General features: G+C 39.7%; 1 protein-coding gene across 1 annotated transcript in view; it reads left to right on the forward strand.

The window, feature by feature from the left end:
- Positions 1-738: 738 nt before the first annotated feature.
- The window catches only part of LOC133639004 (transmembrane protein 132C-like), a 529,052-nt gene continuing 510,207 nt past the window's right edge, over positions 739-19,583 (forward strand). The window contains exon 1 of the mRNA XM_062032060.1: positions 739-1,259. Coding sequence (XP_061888044.1) covers positions 1,060-1,259 — 200 coding nt within the window. The 5' untranslated portion in view covers positions 739-1,059. The remainder of the gene's footprint in view (positions 1,260-19,583) is intronic.

A 19,583-nucleotide genomic window follows, 5' to 3' on the forward strand; every position in this document is an offset into this window, starting at 1 on the left:
AAAAAAAATCGTGACCCCAAGAATCGATATTGAATCGAATCGTGGGACACCCAAAGATTCACTGCCCTAAAAAGTAAACTTATAGGGTCAGGGTCATCCTCTTGTTCTAAACACCCACACTGTGAAAGCAAGGTGCAATATAACAGGTAGCGCAGACAGACCACAGTGTCACAAATGACTAATTCCAAACAAAGGCAATATGTTTTTTTTGGCACCTCGTTTGTCCTAATGTTGTTTGAAAGCAGTCTCTTCTACAGTAGTTTGCAGTGCTGACTGTGGCATGAGTCACTGGAGCAAACAGAGGACAGCTGCTGGCTGTCGGGGCTTCCCTCTAGGGGGCAGTGTTGCATCTCACGACCCAACAAGTTGCACTTTGCAGAAGCTATATAATACAACGCTACAGTATCCAAACATTATTCATTTATGAAGGTGTTAAATACCTTTTGTCTGTTTTTGGAGTCATTTGTTATAGGATAATTGTGAGGTATTTTTTTTTCAAATATTATAGTTACATTTTTTGGTTTTGATGTCCATAAAATTGCTAGAATTAAATACAAGGATACTTGCATGCACATATTTTTAAAATGACAAATAATACCTGATGTATTGTAATTAAGACATAACGAAAGGGGGGGAAAGCCATATTCATATCAACCGGGATTAATGACGTGACACTCGGATTTGCCAATCCTATCCGGCTGGAGAGTGTTCAACCCCTCACTCCCCGGTCCGAAGCCACAGAGTGCACGCAGGCACAATCCACGGTTTGGTTCCCAGCGTGGAAAGTTGAGAGACCCCACTACCCCCACAGGTGTCTCGGCACGAGCAGGAAAGGCACATTTTTGGTGAAGCGCAATACTTTTATTTATTTTTTTCCCCATCAAACCCGCAAACTAAACAGGTAAGAAAACACGCTGCGTATTTACGCGGAGCCGACATTTACGACTCCATTTATTCCCGACGTCGACATGCGCGATGATGTTTCTTATGTGCGTTTTTCTTTGGATTTTTTTTTTAATTTATTTTTTTTAGGTCGTGCACTTTCTTTGCCTCCTGTAAATGACATGGCACACCGAGCAGAGTCGCTCACTTTCAAACGGAGAGCAGCCGCAGCTCCATCAGAGGATCGATCCCGTGCCAAGTAGTGCGCTTTTTCGGGGGAGTGATCCTGCGGCTCTGCCCGAGCGACAAGAGCTAACACGCGGGGGAAGACATGGAGCGGCTCCGGTGCGTGAGGCTCGCAGCACTTTTGTGCACAGGTAAGAAAAAACACTTTGTGCGCGCATCACTTTGGCTCCATCAGCGTAATGGGGATGTGACATGATCATTATGAGGAGCGATTGAATTAACTTTTATGGAGTCGTTTATATTCGTTGGGGGAACAATCATGAAATGCAAATGATCCCCCCCCCTTTCAGCCGAGGAAGACATATATCATTTATGAGCCTCACAATTAGCTGTAAGCTGTTGTGGCACAATCCAAAATGACTTGTAATATTAACATGAATGCGTTGTGACAGTGTCCTGGAGTGTGTGCATTGCAGTCTGCAACAAAAGATTAAAAAAAAAGACACAAGTTTAAATAGTTTGTGAGTGATTTAGTGTTGTAGGGATACCAATATTTTGGGACCGGTACCGGTACTAAAATTATTTTGGTACTTTTCTAAATAAAGGGGACCACAAAAAATTAGCACTATTGGCTTTATTTTAACGACATTTTTTTAAGGTACATTAAACATATGTTTCTTCTTGCAGTTAAGTCCTTCAATAAAAAAGTGAACATACAAGACAACTTGTCTTTTAGTAGTAAGTAAACAAACAAAGGCTCCTAATTAGTCTGCCGACTATGCAGTAACATATCATTTATCATTCTATTATTTTGTCAACATTATTAAAATTAATTATTAATCTACTTGTTCATTTACTGTTAATATCTGCTTACTTTCTCTTTTAAAATGTTCTGTCTACACTTCTGTTAAAATGTAATAATCACTTTATTCTTCTGTTGTTTGATACTCTACATTAGTTTTGGATGATACCACAAATTTGGGTATCAATCCGATACCAAGTAGTTACAGGATCACACATTGGTCATAATCAAAGTCCTCATGTGTCCAGGGACGTATTTCCTGAGTTTATAAACATAATATACATTTAAAAAAAAGAAATGATGTTGTGATGCCAAAAAGTATCGATGTAATCATAGTAGTATCGACTAGATACGTGCCTGTACTCAATATCATTACAGTGGATGTTAGGTGTAGATCCACCAATGGCGTTTGTTTACATTCTGATGCCGGTGAGCTACGGTGTGTAGTGAAGCATTTTTAGCTATTCCTCGTCTTGCAGGGATGATACTTGTAAGAAACTTACTTTATTTGTTGCCATTTTCCCAAATACCACCTCGTAAAAAATCTTAAACTTTCCAGGTACCACCATAATGACCACCATTAGAATACAATAGCATAGTAGGCCTAAATGTTCACTAAAAACAAATCTGATGTTTTATTTGACAAGTGTATTTAATACTTTTGGCTACTGTAACATTAGAAAACTTGAACAGTAACACTATGTTTGAATATGGGAAAATAAAATGCTGTACTTAAATCAAGTGATTCTTTGGCGTACCACTAAGTGGGGTACACAAATCACTGGTTTAGTCATCAGAAGACGACTGCAGATGTCATATATGATTCCAAAAAATGGTCTGAATATAAGAAACTGAAATCAGAAGACACAATTATTCTATTTGAGTTCAAATCTGGAATGTTTTTCACTTTTGAAAATCTTCACTCGAACAAAAAGAATGTTGACAAAAATGCTCACATTGATCTGCAAAAATGATGTTATGTGCATGCCAGGCCAGCAGTTGGCGATATCACCTGTCGGATGTAAATGTCCTTTGTTGGTGTACCATATAAATGGTAGATGGGTTGTACTTGTATAGCGCTTTTCTACCTTTTTTATTAAGGAACTCAAAGCACTTTGACACTATTTCCACATTGACCCATACACACACACATTCACGCACACTGATGGCAGGAGCTGCCATGCAAGGCGCTAACCAGGACCCATCAGGAGCAAGGGTGAAGTGTCTTGCTCAAGGACACAACGGACATGACTAGGATGGTAGAAGGTGGGGATTGAACCAGTAACCCTCAGATTGCTGGCATGGCCACTCTCCCGACTTCGCCACGCCGTCCACATATAAGTCAGTAGTTCTTAAACTTGTATTTATTTATTTTCCAAATACCACCTCAGAAAAAACCTTAAGCTTACCAAGTACCACCATAATGACCAGCATTAGAATACAGTAGCGTAGTAGGCCTAAATGTTCATAAAAACAAGTCAGATGTTTTATTTGACAAGTGTATTTAATACTTTTGGCTACTGTAACGCTATACACAGTTTGAACAGTAACACTATGTTTGAATATAGGAAAATAACACACTGTACTTTATTCAAGTGATTATTTGGCGTACCACTAAATGAGGTACGCAAATCACTGGTTTAGTCATCAGAAGACGACTGCAGGTGAAAAACGTCATCTATGATCCCCCCAAAATTGTCTGAATATAAGAAACTGAAATCAGAAGACCCAATTATTCTATTTGAGTTCAAATCTGGAATGTTTTTCATTTTGAAAATCTTCACTCAAACAAAAGATTGTTGACAAAAATGCTCACATTGATCTGCAAAAAGGATGTTATGTGCATGCCAGGCCAGCAGTTGGCGATATCACCTGTCAGATGTAAATGTCCTTTGTTGGTGTACCATATAAGTCAGTGGTTCTTTAACTTTTATCCTTTTTTTTTTAAAATTCAAAATACAACCTCAGAAAAAACCTTACGCTTTCCAAGTTGCTTACTTACTTACTTGCTTATGGCTGTCCATCGATTACGATGATGACTGGGAGAAAAGCTCTTAATTCCCTTGGGGAAAAAATAATGTGGCGCCACCTGCTGGTGTGTACTTATTAATCTCTAAACCTGTTGTTTTTTAACACTTTGAGTGTTATCTAAGGCTGTTTTAACGTTGCGTTTTAATAATGATATATTTAATATATAATAAAATATATCTTACATTTGGAACAATAAGTGTATTTTGACATGCGATTTGATGATGGTTGGTTTGCATTACTTGTGGCCAGAATCTTCATATACTGCGGTACACTTTTTTTTTTTTTTACATGGTGAGGATGTTTTTTTTAGCCTTTAAACTGAAATTACACCAACCCCACTAATATGTACAGCGAGTTTAGGTGCATGGAAAATGAAATGTGGGCTCTGTACCGAGGATGTCGTTGTGGCTTGTACAGCCCTTTGAGACACTTGTGATTTAGGGCTATATAAATAAACATTGATTGATTGATTGATTGATATTGACCTTGTCAACAGTTTTGCTTTCTTGTCTGGGTGGCGGAGAGCAAGTGAGACATTCAGTTTCACACCTTAAAGCCCTGTTGTGATGTTTTCATAACCCCTATCAAATCTTGCCCAAACCTAATCAGAATCACACTGTCAAGCAACAAGGTGTTTTCACACAACTAAACTTAAAGGGCCCCTGTAATACTGACAACATTGGCACTTATTTCATAGTTCTGGACCTAAAAATAATGTCTGTAGGTAAAATTACTGGCTAGTTTTAGCGCTTCCATAGCGAGTCTACTGACAGCTAAAGGTTAGAACTGTACTTTACTTTATATTAGAAATGGCAACAGTGGAGGATGAATGCCCACGAGGATAGAGAAAAAGGAGTTTATTGACTACAGCGCGGACTACAATGGCAGACTCGCGCAAATTTTCGGGATTTATGCAGATCCCAAATACACGTCAGCAGATACCAATAGGTAAAAAAAAATGGTTTTGCATAATATTGTGAAACAACGTCTCTTAATAGGTGCCTTATACACACACACACACACACACACACACACACACACACACACACACACACACACACACACACACACACACACACACACACACACACACACACACACACACACACACACACACACACACACACACACACACACACACACACTCTGGATTGATGAAGTAATGTGCTGATCATTCTTACTGGGGACCCTGGGGAAAAAGAGTTAATATGGTTCATGAGGACCAAATTTAAATAATTTTGTATAATTCACACAAATTAGTACGTGACTACTGAGGACCATTTAGAAGTTCAAATTAGCAGAGCAGCGAGTGCAGTACCAGCTACAGCCAGATTGGGGGGGGGGGGGGGGGGGCTGTGCAAATGTCTCACACTCAAACTAACCAGTAAACATGTTTTATGGGCCAAATATTAAAAATCACCTAGGCATCTTCAGAATGGATCTGACAATCATATAAAAGGTTTCCCTTTAGGGCAGTGGTCCCCAACCTTTTTGTAACTGCGGACCGGTCAACGCTTGAACATTTGTCCCACGGACCGGGGGTGGGTGGGGGGGGGGGGGGTGGGGGGGGGGGATTGGGGGGGGTCATAAAAAAAATACAATCATGTGTGCTTACGGACTGTATCCCTGCAGACTGTATTGATCTATATTGATATATAATGTAGGAACCATAAATATTAATAACGGAAAGAAACAACCCTTTTGTGTGAATGAGTGTGAATGAGTGTAAATGGGGGAGGGAGGTTTTGTGGGTTGCTGCACTAATTGTAAGTGTATCTTGTGTTTTTTATGTTGATTTAATAAATTTAAAAAAAAAAATAAATAAATAAATATATATGTATATATTTTCTTTTTTCTTTTTTCTTGTGCGGCCTGGTACCAATCGATCCACGGACCGGTACCAGGCCGTGGCCCGGTGGTTGGGGACCACTGCTTTAGGGGACCTGTTTTTTTGTCCCGATACCGTCAGAGGTCCCCTAAAGGTGACTGTGTAAACAGAGCGATGTCCCCATTAAGTAAGCAATGCCAGAACATACACACACACACACACACACACACACACACACACACACACACACACACACACACACACACACACACACACACACACACACACACACACACACACACACACACACACACACACACACACACACACACACACACACACACACACACACACACGCACACACCATAATAATACCCAAATGTTGAAGCAAAGTACATCTGACTACTATAGCTGTATTGCACCGACAATCCATCAAGCGGTGCAGCTTTGTAGCTCATGTGTCTCTTATGTGTGACTGCCATTTACTGGTCACACTTATTGTAACACCATATACCAAATAAAAATGCTTCGAGGTCATTAAGCACAACCAGAAATAATACGTACATTAAGCGCACCGATTTATAAGGCGCACTGTGGATTTTTGAGAAAATTAAAGGATTTTAAAGGCCTACTGAAACCCACTACTACCGACCACGCAGTCTGATAGTTTATATATCAATGATGAAATCTTAACATTGCAACACATGCCAATACGGCCGGGTAAACTTATAAAGTGCAATTTTAAATTTCCCGCTAAACTTCCGGTTGAAAACGTCTATGTATGATGACGTATGTGCGTGACGTCAATCGTTGAAACAGAAGTATTGGTACCCCATTGAATCCAATACAAAAAAGCTCTGTTTTCATCTCAAAATTCCACAGTATTCTGGACATCTGTGTTGGTGAATCTTTTGCAATTTGTTTAATGAACAATGAAGACGGCAAAGAAGAAAGTTGTAGGTGGGATCGGTATATTAGCGGCTGGCTGTAGCAACACAACCAGGAGGACTTTGACTTGGATAGCAGATGCGCTAGCCGGCGCTAGCCGCCGACCGCACAGATGATCGGGTGAAGTCCTTCGTCCTTCCGTCGATCGCTGGAACGCAGGTGAGCACGGGTGTTGATGAGCAGATGAGGGCTGGCTGGCGTAGGTGGAGCGCTAATGTTTTTATCATAGCTCCGTGAGGTCCCGTTGCTAAGTTAGCTTCATTGGCGTCGTTAGCAACAGCATTGTTAAGCTTCGCCAAGCTGGGAATTATTAACCGTGTAGTTACATGTCCATGGTTTAATATTATTGTTGATCTTCTGTCTATCCTTCCAGTCAGGTATTTATTTATTTTGTTTCTATCTGCATTTGAGCCCGATGCTATAAAGTTAGCTCAGTAGCTAAAGAGCTTCGCCGATGTATTGTCGTGGAGATAAAAGTCACTGTGAATGTCCATTTCGCGTTCTCGACTCTCATTTTCAAGAGGATATAGTATCCGAGGTGGTTTAAAATACAAATCCGTGATCCACAATAGAAAAAGGAGAAAGTGTGGAATCCAATGAACCCTTGTACCTAAGTTACGGTCAGAGCGAAAAAAGATAGGTCCTGCACTGCACTGTAGTCCTTCACTCTCACTTTCCTCATCCACAAATCTTTCATCCTGGCTCAAATTAATGGGGTAATCGTCGCTTTCTCGGTCCGAATCTCTCTCGCTGCATTGTAAACAATGGGAAAATGTGAGGAGTCCTTCCTCCGGTGACGTCACGCTACTTCCGGTATAGGCAAGGCTTTTTTTCATCAGCGACCAAAAGTTGCGACCTTTATCGTCGTTGTTCTCTACTAAATCCTTTCAGCAAACATATGGCAATATCGCGAAATAATCAAGTATGACACATAGAATGGATCTGCTATCCCCGTTTAAATAAAAAAATAATAATTTCAGTAGGCCTTTAAGTGTGCCCTACAGTCCGAAAAATACAGTAGTCAAATGCCCTCCTCTTGTCATAAATGTTGACATTGGTTGGTGAAAACTTTGATAAATGCTAATTGAAGCTGACCATTAAAACACAGTAGTAAACCCAATATTGATCTAAAACTCCTTTGGTCGTCAGCAGGTAATAATACACCCAGCCAGTCAGTCAGCCATGTTTTAACTCTGCGACCAAGTGACATATTGTGGCTTTTTCTTCTTCTATGGGGTGTATACACTGACAGGCACATTGTGGTAAGGATTTCAAGCATGCTGTCTTACCGACTGTCAATGCATCAGGAATGATTCCATACAGAATGCTACAGTATAAAGGCAAATATGTGATAGTTTGGCAGGTTGGTCACCTCTTTGTTCAATAGAAAAGGTCTCAGAGGAGATGTGTGCCAAGTTATGATTTTTCCCAGCAAAAGTTGAAGAATATTTTATTAATGAGAGGAAGGTTTTCCCATGCTGCAGATTTCCCAGTCACACATTTTGTTTTGGTTGGACATTTGATTAAAAAGTATTTGATTGCCTATGGGAAAAACATAAAAATGTATCTATGCGATGGAAAAATGCATCTCTCAATGTTCTCATTTTCCGTATCCAGTAATGCACCAGTTGCTCAACTACCTAAAGCTGACTTCATGTTAATCTTCCTTAGATTTGTTTTGACTGAAGCAACAGTGCTTCTGCTGAATGCTCATTTACCAAAATACTAATCCCTGTATTCCAGTCAAAATCAATTCAATATGAAAACATCAATTGCTCATTGTAACTTACTGTGGTCGTTATTAATAACTTCTTACAAATGGTTTCTCTTTCCCGCGGAATGCAGCATCGTTGTCATTAATCCTTAAATGCATTGATTAAAAGGGCATTGCTCCAGACAAGAATGGCAGTAACTGGGCCTGTGATTTAAAGGCGGGTCGGTTGGTGTTGTGTAAAGGATCGATAAAGCTCAAAAAGAATGCTGATACAGTACGTTCAAATCTGCAAATCTCTAATCCACTATCTGCATATTGCATTAAGAAGGTGATTGCTTGTGACTTAATGGTGACTCGGCATTAAAAGCAGAAAGGTAGTACCCGACAGACGCAGCAGTTAGTGCTGTTTTTCAGTTTGAGATTCATTGAATTAAACACAGAAATCATGAAAAACATGACCAAGGTGTGTGTTTAGCCAACTTGGCAAAGCAGTGCGAGTATAGCACTTTTACAATCTGCTCCACACTTAAGCAGTAGGAGTTATAACAGCAGCCAACAACGTTAGGTGGACATTTATCCATGAGAATATGGATAAGATGCTGCTGATGTGTTTGACAGGGAAGATACAGTAGAAGTCTGCTTTTCAAGGTAAATCCTGAACATTGTTACTACTTTACTTAACAAGAGAAGAACCCAAAAAGGGTAGACCTCCACTAGGCCCTAAAAAAAAAAAATCCTAAATCCAGATGGTGATCCAGATTATTCCCAAAGCCTTATCACCTGTACCTAATACCATTTCTTGCACCTAATACAATTTCTGACATTTCCACAAAGTTGAATCAAAATATGGCCATAACTTTTGAGCTCTTTATAGCGGATGAAATAAGCAGAGTGAAGCTTCTTGTCAGTCATCCACTGTCTTTGTCTCTGTGGGTGGAGGTGGGGACCTGGTATACACATACATAGAAGTAGAGGCTCGTAACATATTCGTTACTGAGAAGCACCGCGGCGTAACAAAAAATCAGGAGGGAAAAAAAAGATGATTGCAATGCCAAATGTCCGGTGTGTGAATATTTCGGCTTCAAACGAGTGAGCAAGATGAGCCCATCAACACGGACAAATGAGCCTTTGTTAGAAAGTGATAGCAACAAAAAAACAATAGAAATAGGTTGACCTATTTCACTTCAATATGTTCAATATTTATTGAAGTGCAATTTTTGCCAAAAGAAATTGCAAGTCTATTTTATTTGGTAACACTTTAGTATGGGGAACATATTCACCATTAATTAGTAGCTTATTAAAGTAACAAAGACTTAATTTAGATTTAGTTGTACACTGGGGGAACATATAAGGGTTAGAGTTAGGGTTACGGTTAGAGTTACTAATAAGCAGTAATTCTGAGGTAATTGAGGGAAGACTCTTAGTTAATGGCTTACTGTTAGTATTATAAGGCCATGCAGAATAAGGCATTAATAAGTACTTAATAATAACTAATTAAGAGCCAATATGTTACTAATTTGCATGTTAATAAGCAACTAATTAATGGTGAATGTGTTCCCCATACTAAAGTGTTACCTTTTATTTTTTTGTTGTTTACATATTTAGGATAATTACAAAGAGTTAAAGTGTATTGCTTTTAAAAAGAATACTTGCGTTATTATATATTATGATTACAATAGTGCTTTATTTGGTCTTGATATAACGCTGACTATAACATTGTTAATCAGCAATAATTTGTGGGACAATATATTGTCCAGCAAAATGCAAATTTTAACTAGATTTTATCATCCATCCATCCATCCATCCATTTTCTACCGCTTATTCCCTTCGGGGTTGCGGGAGGCGCTGGAGCCTATCTCAGCTACAATCGGGCGGAAGGGGTACACCCTGGACAAGTCGCCACCTCATCCCAGGGCCAACACAGATAGATAGACAACATTCACACTCACATTCACACACTAGGGCCAATTTAGTGCTGTCAATCAACCTATCCCCAGGTGCATGTTTTTGGAGGTGGGAGGAAGCCGGAGTGCCCGGAGGGAACCCACGCAGTCACGGGGAGAACATGAAAACTCCACACAGAAAGATCGCGAGCCCGGGATTGAACTCTGGACTACTAAGGACCTTTGTATTATGAGGCAGACGCCCTAACCCCTCTGCCACCGTGCTATAATTTATCATAATACCGTTTATTGTTAAATCCATATTTCCACTGTCCTGAAGTCTTTCTTCTATCAAACCTTAAATGTCTTGGTTCCTGAAAAAAACACTCCTTTTGTCTCTTGCATTCAACGTGACTAAACCGAGACACTGCCTCTTCCAGTGGAGATTGATATTTGCGTGACAACGAAATGTCTAATTTGGTCGACAAGAGAGACCAAAGAGGGGTTTGAAGACCACAGAGGGTCTCCATACAACACCTTGAACAGTTGTCTTGTACAATAACTGGAGGCCATTTATGTTTGATGGGTAGTTCTTGAATTAAAAGGCTTTAATGAGCCCCAATTAACACGTTTCCAATGAGCTCGCCGTCTAATCAACCTTGTTATAATGAAGCTTAGTAAGCCTCACTGTGCTTTCGTACATTAGCTATTTTGTCTGTTCAGCTTTTGTGTCTGGCTAATGTGCTTTGCTTGGCTTCACACTCTCGGTTCATCGCCTGTGCTTCTTTGCTTTGCAGTCTTTTTGAATATTTGTTATTATTCAATGAACATTCGCAGTTGCAGTCATAACCGCAAAAAAAAAAAAAAATAGCATTCACCCTTTTTTTTTATAGAAAGGCTGGGGAGGATTTTGTGGATTACGCTTATTCCGGGCTGCTTTATCTCAGTTAGCACAGTGGGAGACTGACGAAAGAGGAGGAAAGCTCGAGATTTAAAACCGATGATCTTATGCCAACATTACAGCTGTGAAATGTAAACTCTGGAGAGAAAAGTCTTGAGGGATATTACTTGAACGTCTCCTCGCCTTTAAAAGGAAGAAGGGGATTGGCTACTTGCCAGCCATTGCAATTGTACTTGCCTGCAGAATCAGCTGATTTTGTCAAATGTTCTTGCAAAATAAAAAAATATATATTTCCTTGTCGCTTATGTTCAAAGGGCATAGTGATGAGCTGAAATGTTCATTAGCATAAAGAACCAGCATGCTTAATGGAGTCTCACTTGGTTTTCTCATCATTGCCAGTGTTACAAATCAGGATATTTTTCCTATAAATTCTAATGTTTAGTCTATACATCAATTTATTGTTTGACTTTGTTAACCCGGCCCATGGTTACATCCTCGTTAAAGAGGCTGGTGACAGGCGCAAAAATGAGGGAACAAATTTCTCCCATCCTCTCCTCCCTTCACTGGCTCCCAGTGAAGCGTAGAGTGAAATTTAAGATCATCACGTATGTCTTCAAAGCGCTCAATGGTCTCGCCCCAGCTTACATTAAAGATCTCCTGGACCAACACACCAGCTCCAGGCTTGGTCGTTGCCTTAGATCGGACAACCAGATGACCCTGAAGGTCCCACGGTCAAACCTAGTGACAAAGGGAGACCGTGCTTCCTCAGTGATGGCACCTAGGTTATGGAATAAGCTCCCCCTGAATATTAAGTCCGCCACCACTCTGGACTCTTTTAGAGCACGGCTTAAAACTCAACTTTTTACCGCAGATTACTTTTAATTTATGTGTTCATTGTGAGTCTTAAATGTTTAGTTTAGATTCTTTTGTGTGTCTCAGTCTCTGTTTCTGTTTTTTTGTTTCTCCACTCGCTGATGTAACAGTTGGTTGGGGGGCGCATAATAAATGAAAATAACATAACATAACATAACAAATAAAGTTCTCCATGGATGATCTTGATATCAAAGTGAAGGGGAGACTTTGATGGCTAAATTCCATTCCTGTGATATTTTTTAAAAGTACAAAAACTCCAGAAAATGAATTAAAACAATAATTCTATTTTGAGTAATCTGTAGATAATTTCAGTAGTGCAGTTATACTTGGAAGAACCCCTTTCCATCGCCAGACTCTACAGAATTGGAGCCCATTTCCCCACATAGACACTCAGTACGTTCCCATGCACTAAATTAGTCTCATTTCTCAAATAGTATTTTTTTTGTATTTTCACACCTACCTACGTGTGAAGTCTTAGTGTCCATGCACACTCTCTAATGCAGTGGTTCTTAACCTGGGTTCGATCGAACCCTAGGGGTTCGGTGAGTCGGCCTCAGGGGTTCGGCGGAGCCTCCACCGCGGAGGTCAAGACACACCTGACTCATCGTGTAAATAAAAACTTCTCCCTTATCGGCGTTATTATGGATACCCCCAAATAATGTTTTGTCTAAATTTCCATCTGATTTGCAGGTGTGTAATTTGTTGTGAGTTCATGCACTGTGTTGGTTTTGTTTTTTGAACAAGGTGATGTTCATGCACGGTTCATTTTGTGCACCAGTAAAAAAAAAAACATATAACTTTGTCTTGAATTTGAAAAAAACCCAAAACATTTTATTTTTCACTAAAGAAGGGTTCGGTGGATGCACATATGAAACTGGTGGGGTTCGGTACCTCCAACAAGGTTAAGAACTAGAGATGTCCGATAATATCGGCCTGCCGATATTATCGGTTGATATATGCGTTAAAATGTAATATCGGAAATTATCGGTATCGTTTTTTTTATTATCGGTATCGTTTTTTTTTTTTTTCTAATTTTTTTATTTTTTTATTAAATCAACATAAAAAACACAAGATACACTTACAATTAGTGCACCAACCCAAAAAACCTCCCTCCCCCATTTACACTCATTCACACAAAAGGGTTGTTTCTTTCTGTTATTAATATTCTGGTTCCTACATTATATATCAATATATATCAATACAGTCTGCAAGGGATACAGTCCGTAAGCACACATGATTGTGCGTGCTGCTGCTCCACTAATAGTACTAACCTTTAACAGTTAATTTTACTAATTTTCATTCATTACGAGTTTCTATGTAACTGTTTTTATATTGTTGTACTTTCTTTTTTATTCAAGAAAATGTTTTTAATTTATTTATATTATTTTACTAATTTTTAAAAAAAGTACCTTATCTTCACCATACGTGGTTGTCCAAATTAGGCATAATAATGTGTTAATTCCACGACTGCATATATCGGTTGATATCGGTATCGGTTGATATCGGTATCGGTAATTAAAGAGTTGGACAATATCGGATTATCGGATATCGGCAAAAAGCCATTATCGGACATCCCTATTAAGAACCACTGCTCTAATGCGACTATTGGTCATACGCCTTGTGCCTCCTGTACATTGGGGGGCGCTTATTTCATTTTAGCACGGATAAATTAATTATATTTCTGGTTGATCCTCAGATGAGTAGTCATATGAGGATATTTACAACTTGTTTTAACTGATGTCCGCTGTAATGCTGACACCGATTACAAATATCCATCCATCCATCCATCTTCTTCCGCTTATCCGAGGTCGGGTCGCGGGGGCAGCAGCTTAAGCAGGGAAGCCCAGACTTCCCTCTCCCCAGCCACTTCGTCCAGCTCCTCCCGGGGGATCCCGAGGCGTTCCCAGGCCAGCCGGGAGACATAGTCTTCCCAACGTGTCCTGGGTCTTCCCCGTGGCCTCCTACCGGTCGGACGTGCCCTAAACACCTACCTAGGGAGGCGTTTGGGTGGCATCCTGACCAGATGCCTGAACCACCTCATCTGGCTCCTCTCGATGTGGAGGAGCAGCGGCTTTACTTTGAGCTCCCCCCGAATGGCAGAGCTTCTCACCCTATCTGTAAGGGAGAGCCCCGCCACCCGGCGGAGGAAACTCATTTCGGCCGCTTGTACCCGTGATCCTGTCCTTTCGGTCATAACGATTACAAATATTACGTCTCTAATGGCTGTGCTGGTGTTCAATAGTACAGTGTTTTTCAACCTTTTTTGAGCCAAGGCCCATTTTTTGCGTTGAAAAAATCCAGAGGCACACCACCAGCAGAAATCATAAAAAAACAAAATTCAGTTGACAGTAAAAAGTCGTTGAAACCTGTGTTTCCTCATGCTCTTTTAGTATTTACTCAAGAATCATAAGGAAAACGTCAGTAGAGGGTGCAAACTACAGTACTAGTGACTTACATTATTTTTTTCTCGTGCTCTTCTTTTTCCTTAAGTATTGACTTAATCTTTCTGCCTGTGAGGGTGCTCCTGGTTTTTGGGATCACATGTTGCTTAAGTCTTTATACATTTTTTCTAGCCAATCTTCGACCAAAACGTTTCTTCTTCAAAGTCACAATCATTAAAAGGATCTCTGCAAATTACACTCATTTCGCTTGGTCCGTCCCATTTTGTGCGAGTCAATTTGACTAGATTTCCATATTTTCCTCATATTCCCATCATTTGGAAATGTCTCCAGACGGACCCCTTCTTTAGTTTTATTGCTACAACTTGCAACAAATTATTCACACAAATAACATGATTCAGGATGAGGATGCTGCCAAAACACAAGCTGCAATATGACAGTGCATCCATTCTTCTGAATGTGACATCAACAGGCTGATGTAGGCCCATCCACATTTCGGAGCTAAATGTGGGCATTTTCAAAATGTGCTGAAACTTGTTAGAAAACAAGCCTACAATCACTACTGTGTCTATTTTGGGGGGGATTTTACATGTACAATAGGAAGGGGGTTGATATGGCCCCATTCCTTGTGGTTTACCTGACACATGAAACGAGACACATGGGATGGGGAGGAGGTGCACTATTCACTAAGGCTGCAGCTAACGATTATTTTTCTATCGATTAATCTATAGATTATTTTTTCGATTAATCGGTTAATCTATAGATTATTTTTTTCGATTAATCTATAGATTATTTTTCCTTTTACCGATTATTTTTTTATTCAAAATGAAGATGAAAAAATAAATGTAGGCCCGTTTTTTCAAAAGGCATGGCTTTTATTTACAAAAAAAAGAAGTATGGCCACCCAGTCAACATTGACAACAACATGACTAAATATTCTGTAACAATGTAAACATTTAAAACTTTTAAAATTTAACAAAATTAAAAGTAGCTTATTTGCTTTTTAATGTGCAAATATAAGAGTCAACATCCAGTGCAAATCTTAATATTCTGCAATAGTATAAGCATTTCAAAAGTAAAAGTATTGCTTATTTTGCTTTAAAATGTGCAAAAATAAAGATAAACATCCAATACAAAAAAGTGCAAAACGAAATATTCTGTAACAACAGTGTAAACATTTCAACAAAAGTGAAAGTATTGCTTATTTGCTAAAATGTGCAAAAATAAAGATAAACATCCAATACAAAAAAGTGCCAATCTAAATATTCTGGAGCACTGTAAACATTAAGTATTGCTTTTAAAATGTGCAAAATAAACATCCAGTCCAACACAGTACACAATAACCAATTCTACTCATTCCAGTGAGTGTCTAACAGTTGTAATGAAGAAAGGTTAGCATGTCTACATGCTTTGGTTCTTTTCTTATTTACAATATTCCCAGCAGCTGAAAATAGGCGCTCAGAAGGGGTCGATGTGGCTGGAACTGAGAGCTAATTAGCCTTCACCTCAAGCCAGGATTGCGAGTGAGCTGAGCTGCAGTTTAAGTTTCTAGAAGGTCAACGGGCTCATAGTGATGTTACTAGTAGTTGACTGGGAGGTGTTTATTATCATTTGGGGAGAGTCCGCTGCCTGATGCTCACCTGCTAAACACCTATCTGCTCCACCCTGAAGCGCTGACTACATGCGCTCTGAATACACACTGCTGATTGGCTGATAATGCTGCGTGTGTACCAATCAGATGGTTGTGTGGGTGGGACAATGCTGCGTGTGTACCAATCAGATGGTTGTGTGGGTGGGACAATGCTGCGTGTGTACCAATCAGATGGTTGTGTGGGTGGGACAATGCTGCGTGCTGAGACAGAGGCAGACGGAGCAAAGCAGCTTGCTAAGACTTTAGCTTAGAAACTCGTTCGGTACACCCCTGTACCGAACCGAAAGCCCCGTACCGAAACGGTTCAATACAAAACACGTACCGTTACACCCCTAGCAGATACAAATGACACATTCATGTTTTTGTGTAATGATGACAACGTATGCTCGCGCGGACGATTGACTAGTTGATGGTTTTCTTTCAAATGTTCGTTCATAGCCGTTGTGCTGCTATGATAGGCCATTTCCGCTCGACACAGTGTGCATACAACAACATTATTAGGCCGTTTATTGAAATACTCCCACACTTTTGACCACTTTTGGCATGCTTTTCCCCCCTCGCTCGCACCGCTCGCATCGTCTTCTTTGATCGTCTGCTTTGCGCTTCGCCATGACGGTAGTGTGACGTCATTATGCGACGCGTCGACGCACAAAAACGGCGTCGACGTATTTACGTAACCGATGACGTCGACTACGTCGACGCGTCGTTTCAGCCTTACTATTCACCCTAGCCACCAGACTGCAGTAGATCATTGGATGTCGTAAAATGTCTTTTGTCGCAATTCCAACTTTGACCACAGCGTCAGTTGCTGTGTAGAGTGGCACTTTCTATCATTTTCAGCAGACTGCATTGCAAAATGACTAACCCCCCACTGGTGTTGTCCCGATACCAATATTTTGGTACCGGTACCAAAATGTATTTCGATACTTTTCTAAATAAAGGGGACCACCAAAAAATGGCATTATTGGCTTTATTTTTTTTTAAAATCTTACAGTACATGAAACATATGTTTCTTATTGCAAGTTTGTCCTTAAATAAAATAGTGAACATACAAGACAACTTGTCTTTTATTAGTAAGTAAGCAAAAAAAGTCTCCTAATGTAGCTGCTGACATATGCAGTAACATATTGTGTCAGTTTCCATTCTATTATTTTGTCAAAATTATTAAGGACAAGTGGTAGAAAATTGATTATTAATCTACTTGTTCATTTACTGTTAATATCTGCTTACATTCTCTTTTAACATGTTCTATCTACACTTATGATAAAATGTAATAATCACTTATTCTTCCGTTGTTTGGATGCCTTACATTAGTTTTTGGATGATACCACAAATTTAGGTATCGATCCGATACCGAGTCAGTACAGGATCATACATTGGTCATATTCAAAGTCCTCATGTGTCCAGGGACATATTTCCTGAGTTTATAAACATAATACAACATTTTAAAAACCCGAAAAAGATTTTGTGATGCTAAAAAAATATTGATGTAATCATAGTAGTATCAATTAGATACGCACCTGTACTTGGTATAATTACAGTGGATGTTAGGTGTAAATCCACCAATGGCGTTTGTTTACATTCAGGAACGGTGTCATTACGGTGTGTAGTGAAGCATGTTTAGCTATTCCTCGTCCTGCAGGGATGATACTTGTAAGAAACATACTTTATTTGTCGCTACGGAGACAAGGACTGGTGATTTAGAAGTAGGTAAAACACTGCTACTTCTATCTAGCTAGCCATGTCTGAAAGCACCTCTTCCTGTGGGCGTTTCAGTGTTATAGCTTCACCTTTATCGTTAGTTTTTAAGCCAAAATGCGTCCGTTCGCCCTTTTCTGTCTACACACTGTGTCTGCTTGTAAGTACTACGTGATTGTGCGCTGTCGAACATGCTCGTCTGCTCGTAAAACCAACAATGACACGACGTGACGACAACGGGGGGGGGGGGGGGGGGGGGGGACCGGTACTTTTTAGACGCAGTATAGTACCGAATATGATTCATTAGTATCGCGGTACTGTACCCCCCACCTTCCTCTCACGCAAGATCCAGCTAGGAATGGGGCCTCATAAACCCCTTTCCTACTGTAGACTTACTTTTTAGGTCCTCAACTATGAAATAGGTATCAATATTGTCACCATTTCTTGTCCAAATAGTACATTATCTCTTATTCAAAACACTATTCTAGGAAAACACATCAACATATTCCTCGTCCAAACAATCATCACAATAGTTGATGTCTTATTTTCTGTTTATAAATATATCTTTGTCTGTAAGGTATCTTTTCCAGAGCAATTTCCAAACTCTGGTGCAAGTACTGTACCGTGCAGTGATGGATGAAGGCTGGCTTGGCCTATGTGCAGGAGTGTATTGTGCGCCGGGCTCCAGGGAGCAGCACAAGCAAACACTGCACCAGGGAGCCATATGTCATACTGGATGGCTCATAACATAGAAGCGATACTCCAAGAAACTACAATTCAGGATGTGTTATGGTTGATTAACAGTGCATCAAATTATTAGGTTTAATAGGTTCCTTTTTAGATTTGTTTGGATTTTCATTTATTTTTTATTTTTAATGAACTAGGAAATATATATCTCTGAATGTTCTGAACTCTTATTTCTCTGGAAGTTGCAATGGTTTGAATGACGTTGTCTTTAATAGGTTTAGTAGCTTAGCTTCCCATATTAACAATAATAATAATACTCCATCCATTTTCTACCGCTTATTCCCTTCGGGGTCGCGGGGGGCGCTGGAGCCTATCTCAGTTGAATTAGGACAATACATCTTCATCAACATAGAGCAGACCTGGGCAAATTAAGGCCCGGGGGCCACAGGCGGCCCGTTGAGCTTTTCAATCTGGCCGGCCGGACATTCCCAAATATTTTTTTTTAGATCTTTAAGATGGAAATTGTAGCTGCCATTATGATGTGCCCTTTGAGACACTTGTGATTTAGGGCTATATAAATAAACATTGATTGATTGATTGATTGATGTGCAGTCATGTTTTCTAATGACCGTAAATCTTCAACTATACAAAGTAGTTCAATGGTTGGAATCTGTGCTTATGGATGATATACCAGTTACTATGGTAATCTAATTAGTTACTATGGTCATCTAATTAGTTACTATGGTAATTTACATCACAGCAGCTCAGACGAGGCACCAAGCAGTTTGGGCGGGAAGCGTTTCCACAGGATATTTTCACAACAAAGTTCTAAAGCTTAGTGATATATAGAATAGAATAGAAAGTACTTTATTGATCCCTGGGGGAAATTCAGCAAATATCAGATGTATCAGATTGTAGGTGGGTTTATTTTGTACCCTTCGCGTTCATATTTCTCTGTTTGTTGCGTTTCACTTGATTGTAAAATATGTCGATCGAAAGGGGGCGTGACATTCATATTTTGTCAATATTCAGTGTTTTATCGTTCATTTCATAGAAAACATTTTAAAATTCCATTACGTTTTTTAAGGCGGACTATCATA

This window comes from Entelurus aequoreus, linkage group LG21 (genome assembly GCF_033978785.1).
Source record: "Entelurus aequoreus isolate RoL-2023_Sb linkage group LG21, RoL_Eaeq_v1.1, whole genome shotgun sequence".
Taxonomy (NCBI): Eukaryota; Metazoa; Chordata; class Actinopteri; order Syngnathiformes; family Syngnathidae; genus Entelurus; species Entelurus aequoreus.